Source organism: Falco rusticolus, chromosome 9 (genome assembly GCF_015220075.1).
Source record: "Falco rusticolus isolate bFalRus1 chromosome 9, bFalRus1.pri, whole genome shotgun sequence".
Taxonomy (NCBI): Eukaryota; Metazoa; Chordata; class Aves; order Falconiformes; family Falconidae; genus Falco; species Falco rusticolus.
The window spans coordinates 50,955,243-50,969,555 of NC_051195.1; the positions used below are offsets into that span (position 1 = coordinate 50,955,243).

A 14,313-nucleotide genomic window follows, 5' to 3' on the forward strand; every position below is an offset into this window, starting at 1 on the left:
AGGAAACTCACCCTGACCCCAAAATACACTTGTAAACAGCCAAAATAAAATGCATAAAGACACCACAGCTAACAGTCCCTTGGCTGCTTTTTTATATCCTTTCTTGCTTCATCACCCATGAAATGTCTGAGACAAGGGGAGACTGGCAGCATTCCTTGAAACCACTGGTATGAAAAAAACGAAATATCCCAACTGATCATTGCCTTTTGAGACAGCTCGTCCCCTAAACAGAGATGCTGTTGATAAAAGAGCTAGCCTCAAGAGGACTGGGACATTTCTACTGCCAGCTGGTGACCTAGCAAGGCCAAACAACTGTTACCTGTCGACTGACATTACAGGGTGAAGTGATGAGAGTAAGCTGCTTGTTGCCAAAAAGTACTTTAGAAGAAAGAGTAAAGGAAATGAGAGGGAGAACTGTGGCTGCACACACCGCTAGTTTCCATGTGAACTCTAAATGACTAATTGGCAACTGCAGTAACGTGCATCTTCAGTGTTTTTTCACTACAGGCTGGAACACAAGATTGTTCTGCAAAAACGAATTTGAAGACAAAACCCCCAAAAGACTAAATTCAAAATACAACCCCATCAATAAAAACCCACATCTATTCCTTCAGTGTTCTTTTATTAATTTTCTCACAAGATATAAAAATGAAATAAATCCTTTTTTGTGCAAGTTTTTTTCTTGGGGGGAGGAAAAGAAGAAGGAATCAGAAAATGTGATAAACAGTTAATACTCAAAAAGCTGCCATGACAGGTACGTGACTGTTTGCTTCCCAGTCTTGTCCCCCTTGCATACTTGCCAGATATAGGAGTTCTGGGGAAGTGCGGGCAATAAATGTCATGTTGCTGCTCTGTGACCTCTCGCAGGTCACAGACGATATGGTGAGAAATTTCCATGGGGAATATACACAATCTTCCTCCAACCAAAGAACAGCATTTCAAAGACATTTGAGGTTAAGGAAAGGGAAACAGAGGGCCCCAAACGTGAAAAGGGGAATTTCACAGCTCTGCGTCCTCACAAGAAAACACCATCTGTGTACCAAGTTACAAAAAGGAGAATTGCTTTTGACATTCCTCTATTATGATATGTAATGAAAATTAAACACCTTCGTTTACATCTCTCCCACTTCACTTACCACTCCAAGATGAACAGAGGTTCCTGGCTCAGGGATGGTAAGTTTATGAAATGTTTCTAGGAGCTCACTCCTTTGACTATCCTGAAATAAGAAAGAGGGACACACACACACACACACAAAAAAGAAATACTAAGTAGGTATTGCTACAACTCCAAGATGGAAGGGCAAGCGTAATGTTGGTGGAATTGGGGGCTTAGAGAATTTGCATGAGAAATATGAAATAGATTTATATATTAGACTATGAACAGAAATAAGTGTAGTTTCCTCTGACAGTTGGGGTTTATAACTTGATTTTTTTAGAATACTTTTTTCGTATGTATTTCTACATATTTCTGCAACATACTGGGTCACCAACCTATGCGCTACACAGTTACTCAACTCAGAGCAAGCCAGTTTTCACTGCAAGTTTTTTATAACAACTCACTAGCTGAGGGTAAAGCCAAATGTATTTAAACCATTTTAGATAAAGATGTGATCTTAAGTGATTCTACCTCAAACGCAAATGATTTTGATAAATGCAAAATACAATTATTACCACTAAATGGTAATAAATCAAAGCAGCAAACTAACTGGGAAGATTATACTCGCAATATTTTAAGCACATGCAACTAGGCTAGGTATTGCAATCATAGATGTGTTTTCTCTGTATCATGAATCATCATTTAAAAACCTAGAACCAAATTTTAAGGATTTAGTTCACATTTTTTCCACTATCTTTAGACTGAATTTTCTTTGTTTTGCTTTAAAAGCAAAACACATCTGAAGGGCTTAGGCTAGATGATGCTATGTGGGTAAGTATTTTGCATCGGTAAGCTTGGTTCTGCACTTACTTTACGGGACAAGTAAACTTGGACAAGATATCTATCAAAGACTCATGAAACTGCAATACAGGAATTGCACGGATATGCTGTATACAGTTCAGGTAATCAAAAAGCCTGCACAGTATGGGCGACTGCAGAGAAACTAATAACTTATGCTGGAGCCACAGTCACATTCTTGACCCTTATCTTTTCCCAAAAATAATTTTAAAGCATATTTACTTTTCAAAGGTACTTGCCAAGCTTTCAGCTTGGCTGAATATGATCTTCTGTATTACTGCACCATACAGATCAATAATTCACATGGTCACCTCTGATATAAGCACTTCTTAAAACAGCTTGTTTTCATCCTCACTCCCACATTTGATATTGGGGCAGGGAAAAGAAGAGTTAGTATTTTAGAATAATACCTGTCCTTTTGCTGAATAATCTGCCAAGATATTGAGCAGCTTATAAAAGACTTCAAACCACGGGAGGTAACTAAAAAACAAAAAAAGAAGAAAAAAAAAGAAAAAGCATACGTTTAACTTGCTAAATCTCAGTTAATAAATTCAAGATTGCTGGCCTTTGCTGTACAGATGCATCCTAACAACAGCCTCCACTGGACATGACACTTTATAAATATCTGTTAGGAAAGCCACATCAGACCTTCCATTTGAAGGCGAACACTACCAGAAGGTTGAAGCATCCCTTTCTTTTGAGGACTGAGCTTCAGTATTTACTCTTCCCCAGCATTTCCAGCCACCTGTAGGCACCAAGCATCAAATGTAGCACCAGCTGTAAAGAAACTTCACTGTCAGGCAGGTGAGTGCTGGGAGTTCACCTTCCCTCTCACCCTGTCAGTAACAAACATACAAATCCAATGGAAGGTTTTAACCTGTAAGATAAATCCACACTGATGTTCACGTACGGTGGAACATTTTTAATTATAACTATTTCCCAAAGTATTTGTTGAATGCCTGTATCTGAATCTGTACAGCTGCTGAGAGTCCTAGTAGATTGAAGACAGTTATTTTGGTCTGAATCATGATACAACTGCATTTTTTAAACCGCATAACCAGTATCTCATTTTTTAACTGTTGTCAAATCTGTTCCATCATTGTATTAAGCCCAGCCCTTAGTTAGGTCAAATAGAAACTTTACCTTCAGCAAAACTGCACTCAACTTACAAAAGAAATAAAGAAACAAAACTAAAAGACAAACATGCTGAAAAATCACATCTTTTTTCATTTACATTACATTTCCATTCCACAAAGTAAGACAGACAGCTAAGACGTTACTTTTCACTACGGTATGCTTTGGTACGACTCTGTGCCCTATTTTCATGACACAGTTCTTCATTTCAATTCCTTTTTCAGCTCCAATACCAGCAAGGAACTTCTCCTCAGCTGCAGCAGATAGGAAAGCAAGTTTGTGTGACGCACAAACTGATTCTTCTTTTAATCACAGATGCTTTCTGAAGCAAATGGATTCTATTTTGATATAGTTAGACAGGATTTAAAGTTTTTATAAAATATGACTACATCCTGACAACTATAAAGAATTGAGTGCCCCACGGTTCCTAACTGTACAGCTTTTAGTAATAAATGAAGTGAGAAGCTATATACGAGACAGATAAAGTGAATGGCTCTCCATCACGAACATTTGTTTGAAGCCTGCAAATGCTACTGTAAAATGTAAGTAGCTTATCAAAATATACCGATAAGCAACTTAACTTTTTGTGTTATATGACAGTATTATCGTTTAAATTAATATACTCTAAGCATCTTTGCAAACTATGTATTAGAATAGAGCAGAAAGACAGACAATTACCACTTTAAACAGCATTTAAGTTTGGCATTATATTGTAAACAATCAAGAAGGATTAGTTAGAAGATAAGTTTCTTTCTTTCTGTCTAGTTAAATAAACTTCAGCAGAGTTAAAAGCCATTACAAGAGTAACAAGAAATCCTCTCAAAACATATCTGCTAAGTAGAGATTAAGAACCTGGTAAACAAATCCTTGCAAGGCATCTATCAGAAGAGTTCGAAGAGACAGCAAACCAAGAAGGCAGAAAGCTCCCTGAACCCAAAACTTTTTCCAAGGAAGGTGTAAAGTTCTACTTAACTGCTCAGGGGCCTTGCTGCAAAACTACACATACAGAATTAAAATGAGAATCTTCTAAAATATTGTTGTGTTTATCATGTATGCATCAGTATAAAAGCAATAAACAAAAGCAAGTCACCTCAGCTTCTACCTGCCGGAATTGCACTTCACTTTGAGCCCCAGCGCGACGAGTGAGGACGGACTGGACTCCCAGCACCGTTCACAAGGAACGGTCCGTGTACCCAACAGGGACAACGCTGGGCTCTGAAACCAAGGTCAGGTTGTGCTCTTTCTTCAGAGATTTACTTATGGGTCCTGTCGGGGGCCTGTTTGTTCACAGTTAAACCTTATCCCACTACAGATTCAAGGGAGTTTTCTTTATTACCACAATACACCAAACATGACAAATCTGTAGGTTCTATCCGTGAGACTACCCCAGCCAATCCCATCTCAACTCTTTCGCTCAATACCTAGAAACCAGCTTCTGTGATTCTAATAAAAATAGCCCCAAAAGTCTCATATTCACCCAATGTCAAAACATCAGCAAACTCTCCATACAACAAAAGGGAAGGTATAGCCGTATTTGTTATACTTGCACACTCCTTGTCAGCTTTCCCTTTTCTCTTCACTAGTATCTTATAATGAACTTCATGATTGTCCTTTAAGTCTTCCTTATTTTAATCCACATTTTCCAAATAATGGTTTAGCATCTCATCATAGCTGCTGCTTTTTCTTATTTTAAGAATACCTTCCTATGTTGAGGAGAGAAGCTTCACAGTTTCAAAGTTGAGGAAATCAGCTGGTATTTGAAGCAGACACAACCCAATACAACACACAGGGATCTGTGTAGCTCTTGCTCAAGACAAGATAAACCAAACAAACCTTCCACAGAACTGTGTAAATTACATAGGTCATCTCACTTCAGTCTTCACCTCCCTCCTTTGCCACTGCAGAATTCAGGATCCTTCTCGCCCTGAAAGCTTTGGATGCATTAGAAAACTAATTTATCCTGCCATCTTTGATACTTTTACTTCATCACTTATTCCACGTGTTTACTACTCCAAGCAGTTCTGCTTTTATTAGACCAAACTGTGACCAGTTAAAACTGGGGGTGGGGTGGGGTGGGTGGTAGTCAAGAAATATAGTTATCTGAATTTGTTTCTAGATCTCTGCCAAAAGGAAAAAAGAAAATATGTGGATTTTTTTCTTAAAAAAAGCAAATCCTCGAGGCAGCCTTTAAACACCCCCTCCAAAAGAAACGGAGGGTGGATTTATAACCAAAAACTTTCTGTACCACATGCAACTTAAGTAGCACAACTGGTAGCACTACTGAAGATTTATGGCTTATGACTTGCTCATATTTAATTTGTAACCAAACACTTCCCCTTCCTCTTAGCTACCTTAGAACTTTTGATTAACTCTTGTTTTCACAGGTCATAGGTTAAACAAAGGAAGGGAAGCGCTCTGGAGTGAAATTGCCCAGAGCACCATAGCATGTGAGCGCATGCACCCGCGCACACACCCCCAACCCCCTTCAAGCAACATCAAAAAAGCAATAGACTAGAGATTCTTCAAGGGAGCTGAAGTTCAAAGGCTCCAATAAGCATAAATCAGACCGTGGTTGAAGAGTAAACAAAAATAAAAGGGCAATCTGAGATTCTAATTCTTTTTAATTTTACACCCATTTTCAGTTTTCTCACACACATATAGCGATATATTTGCCACAAGTCACCAGAATCAAACCAAAGCCTAATCAAATTAGGCTTCCTCAAGCTGAGAAATGGGTTTAGCATGCCGCTTTTCTCTCCCTCTGAACCCTCAGCGTGCGATGCAGCCCCAGTGCTGGAGACAGGCCAGTCTGACGGGAAACAAGTACGAGCACAGGAAAACTGCTTATTATGCTCCATAAGGTCTGCACAAACTCTACTGCACAAGTTGCACAGTACCTTATTCAGTAACTCATATGTCATCACCTTTTTAGTGCACTCCTTGAAAGTACAAAACATCATTAGTTACATGTGTCATAGCAATTAGGGTCAGTCAAAACGTTAAGACAACAGTGCTGCACTGCAGCTTGTAAATACAAATGTTTCCAAAATGTAGTGTTTAAAGAACAGTGGTGCAAAACCAACAACTGACAGGCCAGGTTGAGACAACAGGAAAGGTATAAAAAGCAGCAAATTAGCATGCTAACAAACCCCAGCCATCCCAGGTAGGGTGTTTGCCGTTGGGCAGCGGGTCACGTCTCCCAGAGCAGGCTGGCAGGGAGCAGAGCCCACGCACCCGACGCCACAGCAAGTGAAGGGGCTGGGGAAGGAGGAGGATGCAGATGACCAGCGCACGACAGCTGCAAAAGGTACAACTTGCCAGCCAGCCCTCCTCTCACAAGTCCAATCTATACTTCAAACGTTCCACTGAACAGAAAATGTCATCACCCAATATTAGCTGCTACACAGATGAAAATGCTGTACTGCAGTCAATTTAGCTTTGAATTTTTCAACATATTAATCCACTTGTGCGCTTTAACGTTTGAAAGGAAAAAACTACTCTATCACAGCAGCACATGTGAGGTCACGTTTTCTGACCTCCAGAAAGGACTGCGACTGAAATTGGAGAACATTAAGCTGACACTTTTCGAAATAAAGCAACTGCATTTATATGCACATATATATACTCAACACACATCATGCGTGCACACACACATACGTGCACATACTGTCATTCCCCAGCAAGAGGGATGCAGTAAGAGACGATGCAATAGAGCTTTCTTTAGTGATACTAAGTTGCCAAATGCAATGAAACTAGGCAGAAAAGTGGATTTTCAGGATCCTTCTATTCTCATTAAACACAATACATAAAGCTTTTAAAAAACATTGATTATTAGCATTGTTTACAATCTACTTCCCCCTCACGCTAGGGAACATTAATTGAAAGTAACACTTTAAATTTAGCCAGGGCAAACAGTACCTATGGATATAAAGCAGAAAGGCCACAATAGCACACCAAAAAATGATGCCTTGTTTTAATCTACTAGTAGTCCAAGCCTTCTTTTAGCCTGTTTGTCATAGGCAATTTTGGAAATAAAATTTTCAGTATCTACAGTCAAAAATATAAGATAGCCTATGGCAAAAACTATACATGAAGGCACTACAGATTTCACTGCACTGCTCTTGTATCCAGCGTACCGTGCAGTTACCCAGTTTTGGATTTCAAATGAAGGTAAACTTTGCCCTTTGAAAACACCTTAGCTTGCTGTTAGATTTAAGGATCATGCTTCATAATCTTAGGACAGTTCTTTGGCTACTTTCCTATGTAAAATGAAGTGCTCATTGATAATAAGTTATGGGACTTCAAGCTGCACCAACACGTAAGAGCTAATGGTTTATCTCCATCAGAATATAAAGATTGCCTTCCAGTAAAAACAAAAGCCAACAAAGTATATAGAAAACCAAGATGATAGGCAACTGCCTAGATGTAAAGACATGCAACTAATTTAGCCAAATGGAATTGCCCAAGAGTGAGTAAGAAAATGCAACACCTCTAAGAACAGCACCGGGGAAATCTTTAAGCAGCATATCTACACGGGCATCAATTAAAAGGTGCCTTCCTCAAGAAAAAACAGCTGTTTCTTATCCAGTTCTGAGAGACTACTAATGAACAGAGGTTTGGATAATAAATACACTCTGTTTGAAATGTGAAAAATTCACCATTATCATCTCTTTTGATATTTTTTGAGCGCTCATTAGAATGAAGGAGAGTCATAAGTTACAGCACGCACCACTCTAAATCACCGTAGCTATCTCACAAATACCATGTACAGCCAAGGTCAAGTGTAGAGAGGCTGGGAAAACAGGCAAACATGGTATGGAACTAGGAATTTTACTTACTGTTAGTAAGGTAAATCTCCAATAAAGTCAACTTAAAAAGGCAGAGATTTTCCAGTGTTAGCTGTAACAGAGAACCGTGAAGGAGGAAGAGACAGCAAGATAACTGAAGTGGGCAAGAACATGGTGAAAGCTAAGCTCAGCAAAGCAAACTCCCATGGAGCACTACAGAGTTTGAAAGCATATTGAGAACTTTGACAGAAAAAATGCTACGTGTTCCGGTACAGTAGCAGAAAACCCCAGTGGCAAGGGGTACCTTTAAAAATTATTGATAAAGATTTTCTAATTACCACAGCAACTGTTCATACAACTGATCTTTAACATTGACAGCTCCAGTATTCAATTTTACTGGTGTGCTGACACCATGAAAAAGCACAGCAAACACTTCTGGAAAGGCACCTGTGGTACCTTTGGTAACTGAACCCTACAAACACAAGCACCACTTTAGTTCACACAATTTCTACAGAGTACTAAAATGACTTCCAGTCCATATATAGGCAGAATGACATTTTTGTGCATACATCTTTGTCCTTTGAAATTAATGAGACTAAATAACTAGTCTGACAACATATTTAACGTAGCATCTCCTAATAGACTAAGCTGTAAGCACACACAACTTTTATTCCTTCCATTCACATGGATCATAAGTAGAATTTTTAACATGTATTTATTTATAACACATACTATATATTTTGATAACAGCATAACCAACTGCCATCTCCCATGCAAAACAGAACAGTCATTTCCATTTTACAGATGGGCATACTTCTCTGTAGTGACAGGCTTACAAAATCTGTCTGTATTAGCCAGGATTGGATTCGAGAGTTCCTGAATCTTGACCTTTTCCTCAGTACAATAATCTACAGTGGCCTAGAATACTTAATTCTGTCAATAATGAGCTTGGCTCTTATATAAACCATAGCATGCATCATCACTAACTTCACTGAAAATACTCCTGATTGACAAAACTGTAACGAAGAGGAAATTCAGGCCAAGTATTTTTTCTGCCAGCATGACTTGTGCATGTATCAATAAAATACACTGGTGCTTCAGTTTATGGACTCTGAATAATTAATTCAAAACATAGATGACCTAGTACTTAGTTGTGGCAGTGAAATTACTAAGAAGCCCAGCAGGGTTTCATGTGTCAAAGTGTTGGTCTAATGAGTGAAACACCTTTTCTTGCATGGTCTCACTCGTATGATCTGAGTGACTTGTATCAATAGGAGTGCAATCTCCACACCCACTCCAGGCAACATCACTGTTCCAAAATGGAAATCCTCCAGGAGAGTAACGGGCAAGAGCAAAATCTCAGGTAAGACTCAGAAAATTGAAAAGAGATGGAGTTTATTACTATTATTACTGCTGCTATCATTATTAATTTCCATGTATTGACCCAATGAACATTCCTGGTGAAGCAGAACATAAGTTTTCTGACTCAAGGTACTTGATAATACCTGCAGGACAAATGATAGATCCTTGTGTCTGGAATTCAGAAGGCATCTCTGTGGATAATCCCACTACCACCATGTTTGAAAGAAAGAGTACAGAAAATGAATCAAAATTTACAGTCTCTTGGAGACCAGTTATCTTAAGGCTTCTTGCATTTAAAGATAACACTCTGCAATTTATACTTAGAAGTAATACTGCTTCTTTCCATCCTCCTGTACCTGGTAACTACTGATATTCCTCTTGGACAGCATTATTCCTAATGTTAGCAATCATGTTCTATTTAAATTAATAATGGTGACTGCAGATTCTGATGATGAGCTAAGTTATGTTTGTCAGTCACCATGCTCTTCAGTGGTTTTATGCCGACACAATTTTAAACAGCAAAGGCACAGTCATAAAAACACTTTTTCCTTCCCTTCATTAAAAATGTCAATTCCCGGGTTTTAATTGTTTTTAAATTGCACCTTTATTAACAGCTAAGACTAAGTCAAATGTCTTAATTATATATTTTTAAAAAGAATCCTCTTCTCCCCTCAAGAGAGAGACGAGTCTTCATATGCCTGTTTTCCTTGCAGTAATGCACCATTACTTTATTTTTTTCCCCACCTTCCTTTACTTCCCCCACCCAATGTTTCCAGCATTTTTACAAAATGCATTTGAAAGAACCAAGGCATCTCTGGGCTCATTTGGGAATTTCCGTAGGCTAAATTCCCATTTCAGCCATTTATGTGTCCCAGTGTCTTCCGCTACACCTTACAGAACTCAGTACATCATTATTCTCTCTTCTAGACTCAGTCTATTGACACATTCTCACACTTGTAAGCTTAAACACATACACACATACCCACAAATCTCCATAGCAACATCTGTGCATGTTGATGAGATGCAGGCTTACCTTCCACAGGATCAGCCAAAAGTCTTTTTGAACATCAGCTTTTATTTCTTTTTATTTCAAAGTTCTGTGTCTGTATTAGACCTCAAAACCATTGTGAGTGCCTCTGCCATTGTAGAAAGCCATCCAAATCTTTTCCTTTTCTTGCTCTCATAGGATTTCTTTCCATTTTGCATTTTCTCCATTTTTTTATAAACTTCCCTTTGATTATTACCCATGAGTGATCTTTCCACGATTCCATGAGATTCAGTTAAAAGTTCTGTAGCTTAAGCACGTGACCCATATACATATTTTAGAAGTATTTAACCCCACGGAACTGGCTCACAAGGAACATACACATCTCATCTTACGGACCATCTTAATACTATGGAATTGTCAACAGAAAGTGCTTACTTCGGTGACTTGCCACTGAGTATTAATAATAAAAGTCAATTAAAACATTCCCTTTCCTGTTTTTCTACCCAGTGTGACCAAGTATAAGCAGATACAGCAAGTCTCACTGACATGACAACTCCCGAGTTCACTAAATGCCACTGTCGAACCCCTCCTGCTCCCCAAACAGCTACAGTGGCTTTCGAGAGCCGGCAGCAGCGTCTCTCACAAAAGACAGCTCACAGGAGCTGCAGACACCCTTTAACACGCAAAGCCAGAAAACTGTAACAAAGATATTTATGATGTAACAATTTTACATTTTAGTCAAGCTAAAAAGTGCAAGGGCAGCTTGAGATAACCATTCCAAGTGCCTTTTGTTAGTACGCAAACATCTAATTGGGACAGCCCAAATGGAACTGAAGCCCGAGTTTGACAAAGCTGTCACCCTGTCTCGGCTTCTTTGTGGTCACTCTAAAACCTTGGGGGGCGGGGAAGGGGGGGGGGGGGGGGGGAGTCCACTGCAGCTGCACTGTGGAATTTATGTAAATAAAACTAATTCAGAAGAACTTTAGCATTACAGTATGCAACATCGTGAAGCATCTATCAACCCAGCGCACAGCAACCTCCCCTGCTTCTCACAGGAACACTGTGAAGGAAGAAAAGAACATAATTTTACAGTCTGAAAAAGAAACAGCTTTTCTGTGAAAAACATGCCTTGGACTTTCACAGAAAGCCATTTTATACAAAAAGAATCTGTGTTTTAAGAACCTGGAGCATCACGCTCCAGACTGGAAAATAGGAATACCACACCTTTTGGCTTACAGGTCCATATATTAACATCCTATATTCTGTACAAAGAAACTGTACATTCATTGACACATAAGTATAGGCATAATTTAGAATGCACAAAATTTTAAGTATCTTCAATAGTCAAGCTTTTTTTTTGTGGATTACCTATCACTGCAAAATTTAAGAAAGCTTATTAAATTTTATGATAGAATGTTTGGCGTTTAATTTATGTCAAAAGTATCTTCAAGGTCTGGTCTGTTATTGGGGGCCTTCTGCTTTCCCTCTGGTAGATCACTCCTTTTTAAAAATCAAAGATTTTTAACTTCTAACACACAAGTTATTCATTCCATTGGGAAAACTTGCCAAGTGACAGTTCTGTCAGTCCACACGGAGAAAAGAATTCATTTAAACGACAGAACCTAGGGTCTGCTGAAACAAAATGCAAAACTTTAAGTAGATTTTGGAGAGTGCATACATCTCTAAAGCCTGGGGCACAGGCTGATGACAGAAGAAAAGAACTGTGCAATTTGATCAGCTTTACAACAGTGCAAGCCCTACTACACAAGGCTTTAATGGAGTAGAAAGCTGCAGTTCTTACTGTACCCAGCCAACATAAGCATGTCCGACCAGGTATACCTCCTCTCAAATTTAGCATGCTAGGATGATTAACTCTAAAAGATCAAATACATTATCTTATGAAAAAAAAAAAAAGTTTTTTTTTAGTATATGTAAAATTAAATGGGAAGCCCCATAAACTCCCAAACACAATCATAAGGTCTCCTGCTCCTTTTCAGAAGAGAATGTTGTAAATCTTTGGGAATTTTTTTATTTTAAGACCAAGAAAGAAACTTCTCAAGCACACAGGAGAGCAAGGGACTGAAGTAGCGACATGAAAGAAAGGTACATAAAGAAAAAAAGTTTGCATTTACAAGGCAAACACTGACAATTATATCTTTATACTCTTATTAAAACCGCAAGCAAAGAATATCCCATAAAAGTACACTTGGTGAGAAGATGAGTATACTGAAGCATTTGATAGTTTATAAGGTTTATGAAATGCAAAAAGACAGCCTTGGAGTTCAAAAAGACAACAATTACATTCCACTTATTGTCAACAGGAATACACTGAACAATGTTTTTACTTGGGCAGCAAAAAAAATGCTCTAATTAACAAATAAGAAGAGGGCAGAGAACAGCCTTAAACTGAGAAAAGTTACAGATTACACTGGGACTAAATTTCCTGGACCTTAGTAAAATCAGTTAGGAAGTAGAGTGGTTTGGCACATGAGGTTTGACTTCAAAAAAGTAGGATGCTTTAGACAGCATGAGAGCCTAAAGATCACCACTGAAGTGACAATACAGAGAAAGGATTCCAAAGGCTTAGCTTGTCAAGGAATCTCTCTTCTCAAACCATGTTTAAAAGCACACATGAAAGTGCTGGAAGAGAGAATTCTAGATGTGGCAGACAATCAGAGATCCCACTAGGTTTGAGACATCTGGCATCAGTTGAAATCCATCACATTTCATTTGGGGATCAAAGACTACTGTTAAGTCTATCACAGGTTGAAATAGTAGATCCTGAACAGCCTTTTCATCCCAATGCAAATTAACCCTTTTTCCTTGACCAGAGAGAAACAGCTCCTTTTCATTACAGACTCCAATCGTATGCGCTTCTTGAGCTATGCCCTCTAGTACTAAGTTTCAGCTGAAATTTCAGTAGAATTACAAACTTTTTGTTATAAATCAAATGTGCTCCCTATCAGCAACATGCACAATGTGCTCCAGCACACTGCTGTAGTGAGCTCCGAAAGCCACAGAATTTTGACATCTTTTGTACCACAATCTGTAATGCCAATAAATTCCCATAGAGAAGAAAAACTTTACACACCTCTATGTTCAAGAGCCACACTGAAAGGCTGGTAAGGACTTTTGCTCATTTGCCACATATTGGAAAGTTGGAGCTGAGCAGGTGTTTTCTGCAATCTCTGTCTCTCCCAGGGCCTTTTACCCTTGAACCAGAGGGGTTTTTTCTACCCATGTATTTTGAATTAGTCATTAGACATCAACCTATGCCAAAAGCTAAGGAGAAAAAAAAAAAAAAAAAGAAAAAAAAAAAAGCTTGAGTCCCCAAAACTCTGAGCATAATAAATATAGCTCAAAAGCCATCCACACCATTACTGTAACAGGTTCAGAGGGTAAGTGACTCCCAACAGGCCAACACACTCTACCTCCAGAGCAACCAGCCTCGTCCAGGACCAATGCCCATCTCTGGGAAAGAACAACTCACTAGGACACAAAATTATATTTACAGTGGAATAATCAGAACTATCAGATCAATATTTAAGGAAGGTAAGTATCAATTAGCTAAGTCACAGAAGGAAGGCTAAGGTTTTCACTGGCTAATTACAGTGCCACATGAGAGAGAATTAATTGCCCTCTGAGCCATAGAAAGTAGTATCTACTTACTAAAAAAGCATGCCACATGGTAAATATCTCAGTCTCATAGATCAGCACCATAAGTGGATTCAGAAAAAGCTTGGAGAATCACACCAATAAAAACAAGACAAGTTTTAGTAAGAGGCAAACATTTTAGGAGCAAGACAGCAAATATTCCATTTCTGAATATACAGGGGAGATTTATACTGAGGAAAACTGATAAACCCAGACTTACCTGTTTTTTCAACAGACAGCATTAAACCATTCCAAAACCAAAGCAGCAAAGCTGGATAATGCAGCTTTATACTTCTGTGTGTTCATAAGACAGTATTCTAAGGTACTACGTTGACTCTTTGCATTTTGGTAAATTTTCTTTGCAGAGAAAATGGGTGAAGGGAATGAGACTATTTCAGTAACAGAGGGAGAAGAAATCAATTACGTGTACCCCT

The 14,313-nt window shown here is 38.7% G+C and overlaps 1 protein-coding gene across 6 annotated transcripts in view; it reads right to left on the reverse strand.

Moving 5' to 3' along the window:
• Positions 1 to 14,313, reverse strand: part of DENND1A (DENN domain containing 1A) — a 219,133-nt gene that overhangs the window by 127,038 nt on the left and 77,782 nt on the right. For all 6 annotated transcript variants that reach the window (XM_037400409.1, XM_037400407.1, XM_037400406.1 and 3 more), the window contains exons 6-7: positions 2,365 to 2,434; positions 1,137 to 1,217 (exon numbers count right to left, since the gene is read on the reverse strand). In XM_037400409.1, coding sequence (XP_037256306.1) covers positions 1,137 to 1,217; positions 2,365 to 2,434 — 151 coding nt within the window. The remainder of the gene's footprint in view (positions 1 to 1,136; positions 1,218 to 2,364; positions 2,435 to 14,313) is intronic.